The sequence below is a fragment of the Notothenia coriiceps genome, unplaced genomic scaffold (genome assembly GCF_000735185.1).
Source record: "Notothenia coriiceps isolate Sejong01 unplaced genomic scaffold, NC01 NC01_scaffold00011517, whole genome shotgun sequence".
Classification (NCBI taxonomy): domain Eukaryota; kingdom Metazoa; phylum Chordata; class Actinopteri; order Perciformes; family Nototheniidae; genus Notothenia; species Notothenia coriiceps.
The window spans coordinates 1-11096 of NW_011344218.1; the positions used below are offsets into that span (position 1 = coordinate 1).

Sequence of the window (11096 nt, forward strand, 5' to 3'; positions counted from 1 at the left end):
GAAGTGACGTTAGCGGCTTCATTTGCCTAATCCACCCCCAGGGACTTATTCCGGTGTGAACGCGATCTGTACTTAGTTCATGAGAACTAAAGAGTTCTCAGGAATCTTTCTGGGAAAAGTACTTGGTGTGAACGCGCCTAAAGGCCCAGCTGTGATGGAGTGACACACTGGGAGAGTTGAAAACATAAGCAGATGGTTAGCAGTGGGAAGTAAATTAGAAAAATAATACTGTTTTGTAGATTAGAGAATAAATTAAAAGGATGTCTGATTAAGAAATAAACATTATGTACCTACATGTAGGCAACAACAAGGTAATGTAGGCATTTTGAAAACCTGACTGGAAAATGGTTTCTCTCATGAGGACGAAAAACTACCATTGAGTAAAGTACATTTTAAGTCAATCATAGCTGCAGAGAGAAGTGAATAGAAGGTAGTAATATGAATCACACTTGTGCTATATTCAGTTTGAACCAAAAACAAGCTGCTGCCACACATTCAGGAACCAGACACCCTGCAGAGGCTGATTACTTTGGTTATAACCTTGATTTAAAATCACATCACTCAAACTATAGTGCAGGGTTTCCCATGGTGGTATTATAGTGGTGGTGCACCGCCTGACCCTGTTAGAGTCTAAAAATATGATTTTTTTGTGAATGTAGAACAGATTCTAAGGGTTGAATTAGTCACTCTCAGCTGGGACTGTGTGAAGAGAAAGTCACCGTACGAGCAGCACTGCATGCAGGCAGAGGTCATATTGGTAATAATAAACCACTAGCTGTACAAGTAATAATAGTCCAGGCTTGAGTTGAAGTAAGATTAAAGTCAGATAGAGACCACGTCAGGTTTTTTTTAACGTTGTAGTCTGTCTTGATTGCACTAGTCTCTGATCGGATACAAAGAAGAGCCTAAAAAGAGCACATATTGACATCTCTAAATCTTTGCTTGGTTTTTACAATACTGTGGCTGAAATACATTTAATAGTATTTGTTTGATAACCAAACACACTGTTGCCTCGTTCATGATGCAAAGTTGAAATTGCACAGTCGTCATTCATCTGCTTTGACTCACCTTGCATGCAGAATTTGAGTTCTTTTGCGTCCGTGACGGTGCTGGCTGGCATCCGGTCGGGAACTTTCTTGCTCATGCGGCTGTAGTTCCTCCTCTTCTTCGACTCGCCCCACAGGTTGGAGCCGCCGTGCATGCTGGGAATGTTGAGCACAGCTATGCCCTCCAAGGAGGTGTTGCTGAGGTCCAAGATGATACCGTCGCACTGAGCAGAAAATTCAGAGAAAATAGAGTAAGACAGAAAGATAAGGACAATGAAAAAACATATAGGACAGGAGCAGCTAAAACACATAATACATAAAGTTATGCCCCCGTTTGTGCACTGAAGCTGTAGGATCACAAATGCAAGGTTATATATTACATTAGATTCAGTTTGCAGACGCTTTTGTCCAAAACCACTTACAATACTCAAACCAAGTGGAAACAAGAGTGAGATATTATCCACATTTGTGAGTGTATCCCTTTGAAACAAATACGTGTTTGAGATGTTCTAAAAGAAACAAGAGATACTGTACGTAAATGCTAGCAATGGGTATTGAGTTGTACACTATAACAAGTTGGGTTGTAGCCCGCAGCTCAGAACAAAGGACCGAGATTTGTGAGAAAAAGATCATCTAAATGTCTAAAGGCAAAGGAGCCCAATGCACTGGCAGGGATGTAGTGGTTGACCATAGCTTTAGGGGGAAAGCAGGTTCTTGAACTGGATGCAAACAGCAACACAGCCAGTGTATTTCAGGGAGAATTTGAGTATTGTGAAAACATTTGGAAAGGTTGAATACAAGGCAAGCAGCAGCATTTTGTATCAGCCGCTGAGGCCTAGTGGCTGACAGCTGGATCAGCACCTTGGACTCCTCCCCTGTTAGTCCTCTTGATGTAAAGGAGGAACTGAGCAGGACTGCTGCAATGTTTGTCGACAACATCATTTTGATTGACAGGGTCAAGGCCACCGTGGTGTTGTTAATGGTGATGGACTGAGGTGAATGAACCCTTTCTCCGGAAGGAACACAAGCCCAGACTAGTCAGGGTTGAGTTTGAGGTGGTGCCTTGACAATCAATCCAGAAAAGTTTGCCTCCACCTGAATGTTGATGGGGGAATTACACGAATAGCTGGGTGTCATCAGCATAGCATTTAAGCCATGCCAGTATATCAAGAAAAACGAAGGGATATTAAGTATTCCTGTGCAGATATGGAAGGGTAGAGGGCCCATGATGGAGCCTTGTGGAACTCCTGTTATTAGAAATAAAACGGTTTCCATGAGCAAGTTGTCAGTGCAGAGCCTGATACGCTCAATCTTTTCAAGGTTGAGAAGAGGAACTGGTTGTTCACTGTGCAGCCTACAAGTCTAGTGTATACGTTTTAAAAACAGAAGACTCAGTTGGCTCTGACAGAACGAAGAGCTTCGGTCAGTTAAAAATTATTCTTCTCAGTTGAGTTTTAACGCAAAAAGTTGGTTAAAACTGTATTTTAATGTCTTGGAAATACAAATAAAAGAGATACAGGTCTGTCATTTATGAAAGGACTAGGAACATATCCTGAGAATTGCGATATGCTGCTTACAAAGTGCAGGAGGTGAGAAGTAACAGAGAAGAGGGAATAGGGTCAAAAGGGTTTCTTGTAGGGGTCACAAGGTCAAGGACCCCTACAGCTGGAGTGGGGGGAGATAGATAGGAAGGTAAAGGAAGGTAGAGGGAGTAAAGCTAAAGAGGTTGAAAGAAGGGTGGATGGTAAGTGAGTGTGATCGATGAGGGTGAACAGCAGCAACATTCTCCAGGAGGAAAGATGGATGGTGATGAGTATAGTATTTTCCGGGATTTCAAACAGAAGTCTGGAACATGAAATGTAATAACTTGTGATACAAGGATATGGTATTAGCCAGTTTCATATGATCCACCATGTGTTGCTTCCATCTGTATAGAAATCATATTATTGGCGAAGTTATTTTGGTAAAGTCATTCCTTCTGTTCCTTTCAATGCATTTCACTGTCAAATGCCATGAGCTTTGATGCGTATTCTTACATTTCTCTAGTTTCCAAACCTTACAGTCACAAGAGTAACTATGAATAGATAAAACACGGGCTGACATTGTTTAATTAAAACTTTTGTTAAACCACATTGTTAAATGGGTCTGACAATTCTACTTTTAAGGTAAAGAGTGCAGGATTCACATGTTCTGTTGACGTAAGATGACACAGCAGCACCAGTTACACCCTGGGTTATTATTTAATCGTTTAACTGGGATTTGTTCACAGGCTCTTCTGGCGTCTACTGGTCAACTTAGCTGTAGGCCTACTGTATGTAATCACATTACCCGTTTTGTCTCACTGCCGTCACTGAAATCAATGCTGCTTTACAGCTTAGCCCTTCCACTTCTCTTCTGCCAGAAGTGTCAAGCCCCCAGCTTTAGCTCTCTGGGGGTCTCTGATTGGCTGCTTTGTGTATAGCTCAACAAATCTAATTAGGTCAAACAAAGCTCATGCAGCTTATTTTGTTCACCTCTGTTGGCATTGACCTGTGATTCAATATAAGAAATAAGAAACTTAGTTATTAGCATAGACATTTACTGACCAGCTAAATGCAAAAATATTTTCTGCCACCAGGAAACCACAGAGCATGTACATGATTTCCCCTGAGCAGAGGTTGCGCTTGACTTTTTCGCAGCCCGTCAAAATCCAGTATTACCCGTCGGGCTTCACACAGGCTTCACACAACTCTGACGTGGGGGCGGGGGGGGGAGAGCACGCTCGTGAACTGTCAACGGGGGTGGGGGGGGCGCACCCTCATGAGCTGTTAGCGCCGTGTTATGCATGCCCACTGCACCTCGCGGGAGCGCGCACAGCGTATGCCAAAACTCAGACATTTCAATGATTTGTACGGCAAAGTCAGGTTTGGAAACTATATAATTTCCTTGTTGGCGGGTATGCTTAACACGGCATAACACCGGAGCCTCGCTGTGGGGAAAATTTGGCGCTGTTCCGAGTTTGTTCTAATTTGTCAAAATGACGGACTACTTTCAGATTTTTCCGTCATTGTTAAAAGAAATCTGTCATAGACGGAAAATATTCGGTTAACGCGACCTCTGCCCCTGAGTGACATAGCTACATTTAACATCTAAGGTAATGGACGCCATAGAGATTAGGGTTGCAGTGTAATATGTGCTGTATCATAGAGTTAGATACCCATGCTTGTACTCCCTTTTCACACCAGCAAGTTTTATTTTTTCCCTGACGCATTACTTGGACAGAGGCCAGATGTGCGGTTGTCTGAAGCCGAAAGCAACTACAAGGGCATTCAGAGCGCACAGACCTCCATCGAGGCCTTTTCAAGGCAAGTAAAAACAGTTTGTATTCAGATCTGCTCCAAATTTGTCTAAGGCTATACCCTTCTACCAAGTTAAATGAAAATCTGACTGGTGGTTTTTCTGTAATCCTTCTGAGAGACAAACCGAGCAACACAGCAAACCACAAACACAACGCCCTTGGTGGAGGTAATACATATAAATTGGCCGAATGTCGAATCATACTTTATGATATGTACACTCTTGGCCTAACTCTGAATGATATTGTGTTTCATAGCCTCGTCTAGACTCATCAGATAAGTCAAACGGAGAATTGCAGCAACACATTGCTGTGACTCAGCATGCATGGTTGATTCTTGCTGTGTCAAAGCAGCATAATGTGTGTGTGTGTGCATGTGTGGAAAACTACATAACACATAGCAGCCTGATATTGAACAGCTCTATAAAGTGTTTGGAGAAGTGTTCACACTGCAGTTGTCCGTAGCCTACCTATCCTTAACCAGGGCTGCCAACATTTGAGTTCAGCTTGGAGTGAGATTTCTTTTTTGGTGATCCGAAGAAAGAAACGTTCATGTGTACAGTGTTATACATGTATTGAACATGTACAAACTAGGGTTTCCATTTAATGTACCGGGCGCTCCAGTGGAATACGCGCACATACACAGTGTACCCGCGACTCTTACAATGAAGGCTCGATAATAAGCTCACAGCATATAAAATGGCATATAGGTCTAAGCAGAGGTAAAGTGCTATTTTACAAGTGATAAATATTGAAGTTAAATGCATCAACCTGGCGCACTTTGAGAGCAAAATGAATTTAAGGATACAGCTCTCAACACCCATATGAAACAGAACTGTAAACAGATTTTCTTTTTCTTTATGGATATTTTACAAATAACTCATTTCTTTATTCTTGTTTTACTGTCATAGTATTTCATAACTGTTTTTCATTTATTCTCATAAATGGTGACCAAAACGTTTGAGACCCACTGAGATAACTAGACTAAAGTTAACTATCTAAACAGAGTTGCTTACCTCACTGAGCTGTAGTTATCTCTCTCAGCCTGACAGGAGAGAGCTTTCCCTCTCATTGTTTGAGAAACAGCTTTACCGTTAGCGCAGCTAGCTAACCAGATGCTAACAACAACAATGCAAATAGTGAGTTTGGTAGAAATATACTGTATAATAGAAAAGTTATTTAAGATGATGCCATATTTATTGAAGATTTACGTTATAAATATTCCCCAAAATTATTCAAAAGCATATCCTTCAAAACTCTCTACTGTAGTATGACCACCAGGAGACTATTGATGTGTGTGTAGTGAGTTTGGCAGTAATAAGCTGTATAATAGTGATTGAATATTATTGTATTCTCTTTTTTCGGAGTTGCACACAGCAGACGGTCCCTGAGCACTCGTTTCTTCTCCGGCTGCAAATAGAGACCAATGTAATGTGTCCAGCTCGGAGGGCGGCGCGTATTGGCTTTTTTTTTAATCAAAATGTGATTGTAGTTCGTTTTCAACCTCACCACGGTACTTAGGAGACGTCATTTGTTTCTGAATAACGTTTTGTTAATGAGTTATTGATCCGTGAAATCAGAATCTCCCAATATCGTTCCAACTTTACTGAAGCCAGAAGACCGTCTCATTTCGTAGACTGCTCGGTTTGCTGTTCCTTCACTTTATTTTTATATTTATATACATTTATTTTTGGACGAAAACTTAGCGTGAGAAAAGGCAAGTGTGGCGTGAGTGCGTGAGATATGGGTTAATTGTGTGACTCTCGCGCTCAATGCGTGAGTGTTGGCAGCCCTGGCCTTAACAAGTGATTCAATATTCCGACCAACTTATTTTAACAGCCCTCATAATAATTTAGATTCCCAAGAAAATGTCCCCTAGTTTTGGCTGTAAAATAATGAATTAACTTGCATGAAAGAAAATATGACTGGTAGCTGGAAATGTTCTATCTATGTGGCTAAGTAGCATGCTAACATGCATGTGATTGCATGTTAGAAGGGCAAACTTAAGGGCATGTAAAGATCAACGGTCTCCTAGGACTTATCTCACAAACAGTAGCTTCACTTCACTGTTAAATGTGTTAGGTCTGTCCTCCCTCGTTGAGGTCATAGTAATACAAGCCCAACAATTAATGCAGCTGCTTCACAGTAAAAGCTGTGAAGACAACACCTTCACTTTAACCCTCCCTACTGTCACCTGGCGTTTATTTTCTACACCCGGTGGTTTAGCACCTCTCACTAGGTGCCCTCCAAAAAGTTTCCTGCCTGTGCACGTCACATGACCCCCCTTATGATCTGCTACCTGCCTACACAGTTGTCCCTCAGTTTCTTTTTAGAGATGATGAGCTTACATGGAAACAATAACTCTCTGAGCGGTACACATGTCATCATCGTCAGTGTATTCTCAGGAAAGAGCTGTTTCACCACCAGCAGTATAGAGCGTTTCAGAAAGTACGTATAGAAGCCTTTAAAGAGAAACCATAACTGATGGGTTCCAGGATAATGTGTTAGTCACAACATACAAGTTTTTCTGAGTCAGATAAAATACAATCCAAGTGTCTTTTTAGAAAACTGCCCTCAGTCAAGAGGACTAGGCTTATAAATCCTTGAGATTCAATCAGGCTGACAAATTCTGCGTCAAAACGGGAGCATGGTTGAAAGCCTGTGTACTTGCGTGAAAAGGAAAATTACTTGATTATTGGTTCTCTGCTGAGTCTGAGTGTTAGATAAATAGGCCATGGTAACTTTGCAGGAAGTAACATAAATAAATTTTTTAAGTTTTAAACGGGATCATCTCACATAATGCAATGAGAAATACTATGTTTTAATGTCAATTGCATACCACTAGAGCACCATGTATATGTGGATTAATCTACCATTGAAAAGTAATTTCAAAAACATTTCTGTTTGTGTTTTCCGACAATAAGATAAATAAAGAGGAATGCAAAGTTGAATGTTTAAGAAATAAAGGAAATTCATTAACTTGAGCTAATGAAATCCTAAATATTTCAACAAAAAATGTAAAACAATTCAAAAAATGTGCTTTTTCAAACATATGGAGACAGGTTGTTCGCTATTTTCCCAATTGTTTTTGAAACGGTGAGTGTTTTCTCTGAGTCTTGCTGTGCTTCAAGCGACCATGGTGACAGATTATACTGCGCCGTCTGACAGAATGAGGCAATCAGTAACTTTATGGAGCATTAATCTGATGGTGTACTATAAATAGCCCACCTTATTAATATGAGAAAACTACTTTGTTGTGAATATCTGCAACACATTAGAGAACAACAGCATCTAAGAGTCTGTCAGTAAAACGGTGGAAAAAACAACAATCTTGACATGTAGTGTACACAACATGTTCCATATTTTACTTTTTCTTTTGCATCATATATATTCTCGGGTATTTAAATATATTTTCCATCTTTTTGGAAGTCTCAGTCTGTAGGCTTGGCTTGAGAAACGGTTCCTGAATGTTCAAATACGAAATGTGAACTGTGTGAATATAATAGCTCCCACTGCTCCAAGTAGTAGGATGGGTTAAATACAGAGAGTACATTTGATAGTGTGCCAGTGCTTTGTGATAATTCAAAGATTTCCAGACTTGAACTCACCTCCACTTCTATGCATTCGTTGAGTTTCTTGCAGGTGGCAGATATGGTCTCAGTGGTGCCGAACTCAAAGTACCAGAGCTTGTTCTTCATTCTGAGGAGACACAGAAGACAGACATGTTTTTAGACAAACATATAAAAAAAGATTGGCTTTCACACGAGCACAGTGTTTCAAGCTTACAGCCTGACTTGCTTTCGGGTGCACTGGACACATATTGAAGCTGTCCGATTGCCTTAAGTCACGTCACATTTTGGATTTGACAGCCCTTGCAGCCATGTGACCACGAAGGTCAAAGCTCCATCGATGCATCCTCAAGCATTAAAGTGTAGACACTGGCCACTAGAAACACAGCAAGTTAACCCCACCATCTGTCCTTCTGTTGTCCACGCTTTCATTGAAACAGTCGCCTCAGTAAACATATGTTGAGAGTTGAAATATCCACATTGCCTCTGGAGGGGACACAGGGTGAAACATTGCTGGTGGAGACTGTATGATAAGGGGAAATATTTGTGTGATTCACAGCACTCGAAAGCATGCCACAGGACTGACTCAACAGCGGTTCATTTGTGCCCTGCAGAGGGTTTGTCAGAGATGACCTCGCTGTTTACGTCCCGATGTCATTTGGTGCAGTTTTGGCACAGGACGGTGGCTGAATAACAAAGTCAAGGTGAAATCTCTGCTGGACAGGGGAGTTCTCAACAGTGATAAATGAAGGGAAAACAACTGGTGCAGTAACTGAAGACAAGTGGAGGTAAAGGGAATCATGTCACAAAATGAATTACTATTATAAGTGCAGGACCATAAATTGCCATTAGCTTATTTCCATTTGTGCAGGTACACAATGAACGGACACTAAAAACATAGCATTGTCTCTATCACACCAACAATTACAATAACAGATCAATACACAGATCACCTTACAAATACCAGGAGATTGATCAGTAATACTTTACAATTACAATGCATTTACTCAGGTAGCCCACACTGTTGTATTGCCTATGTAAGTTCTACATTCTGACCTTTCTGTCGGATCACAAAGTCTGTGCAGATAGCAATAATTTGGATGCATCAATAAAGAAAACACATCCAACACCTTTCCACTATACCTCACACCAACTTAATTTACAAAAGAGTCGGACAGATTCGGACTGTTGGAAGTGTCTTTGGCCCTAGTCAGAGACTTTCTAAGTCTAAGCATGTTTATTTGGAAGGAGAGCCATTTGGTAAGAGAAAACACACTGATTGGCTGTCGGGGGAGGGGCAAATGTCCTCCTTGGTTTTATCTTAGGCCGTCAACTGCCTCCTGGTCATGACTTCAAAGCTTCCCCATTCGACCCTTTTTGATCTGGTGTTTTGAGAGATGTATCACAATCTTTGAACAGACTGGGGTTATCGACTCTCCCCTGCTATCTTATACAATAGGAGTGTCAGACAGAGAAAGGAGTATCTAAAGCTTAACCGTAAGTCTACAAAATGATTTGTAAAGGCTGTACTCACCCTTAAAACCCAGAGAAACCCTGCAAACATCATAACTGATGTCTCTACAAAGACAAATACTTCATAGATCATTTGACAAGCTGCTGATACTGATAACACAGCTATTGCCACAACAGCTCAGTACCATGTGGGCAAACCATTAGCCGCTTTCACACCAAGTACTTTGCCTTACTTAGTTCCCAGCATTTAGTTCCCCAATGGAAGAGCCGATCGCGTTCACACCGGAATAAGTTCCTTGAGGGAATATTACGCAAATGAAGCCGCTGACGTCACTGATGTCACTTCTTCTTCTGCTTTGGGTTTACTGGCAGGCCGCAAACAACTTCAGGGCGTATACTGCCACCCGAAGTTCCCGGCCGGAAGTCCCCGGAGTTGGGGACTGGCTTCAGTAGAAGATGCTGGGACTCCCAGCAGCAACTTTTCAGAGTTTTACGGGGCGTGGCTTGCAATTCGCCCAGGCAATCAGAAATTGGAACTTTTTTCTCCCCAGGAAAGTACCACCTCTCTAGCAGGCACTAAAAAGGGGGGAAAGTTCTCATGAACTAAGTTCTCTTTTTGGTGTGAATGCAAAATCCCAGGAACTATCGGAAGTAAACGGGAAAAGTACGGGGAATAGTTCCGATAGTTCCTGGGATTTTGCGTTCACACCAAAAAGATCTGGAACTACAACTTTTTTTTGCTAACCTTTTCACCCCTTTTTAGTCCCTGCTAGAGCAGCCCACTCTCTTCAGTCTGCGTACAAATTACATGACTTTGCAAAGGCGTGCAATAGATGCGCAGAAGTCAGATTTTGCGTGCATATGATACTCCCACGTTACGTTTTTTTTTCTACAATTTTCTCCCACGTTACGTTTGTTATGAACGTATCTTAAATGAATTTATTTTCTACATATCTTTGCCATTTATTTAACCCTAACCCTAACCATAACCCAATAAGCTGCTGTGTCGTTTATTGCACCGCAAACATTAAAACTGTAATTGGAACGGCGATCAAGCCTGAAGCCACAGAGCTCTTTGTTTTAATGTTTGAGGTGCAATATCAGCGTATCATATGCACGCAAAATCGGACTGCTGCGTATCTATTGCACGCCTTTGCAAAGTCGTTTCATTTGTACGCAGACTGTGAGAGTGTGTTGGCTAGAGAGGTGGTACTTTCCTGGGGAGGAAAAGGTTCAATTTCTGATTGGCTGGGCGAATTGCAAACCATTGTATTTGCTGGCATTAGCATTACTAGCATTAGCATTAGATTAGCCCAGCGCACCAACGGAGAGAGACTAACTTATGGCAACACAAAAAAAAACATGGGAGCGGTGGAGTGATGAGGATGTATCGGCGTTCAGGCGATTTTCCGGCCGGGGACTTCGGGTGGCAGTATACGCCGTGAAGTTGTTTGCGGCCTGCCAGTAAACCCAAAGCAGAAGAAGAAGAAGTGACGTCAGCGGCTTCATTTGCGTAATCCTCCGTCAGGGACTTATTCCGTGAACGTGATTTACTAGATGGTAAATGGTAAATGGACTGTACTTATATAGCGCTTTATCCAGTCTTTAAGACCCCTCAAAGCGCTTTACATACTACATGTCATCCACCCATTCACACCCATTCATACAGAGCAG

The 11096-nt window shown here is 41.6% G+C and overlaps 1 protein-coding gene across 1 annotated transcript; it reads right to left on the reverse strand.

The window, feature by feature from the left end:
* Positions 1 to 1068: 1068 nt before the first annotated feature.
* On the reverse strand, positions 1069 to 8079 carry LOC104946745 (diacylglycerol kinase beta-like; the record flags this gene model as incomplete). Its single annotated transcript, XM_010772629.1, has 2 exons — positions 1069 to 1270; positions 7989 to 8079. Coding segments are annotated over 2 exons (293 nt in total), but the record flags the coding sequence as incomplete, so codon positions are not given.
* Positions 8080 to 11096: the final 3017 nt, after the last annotated feature.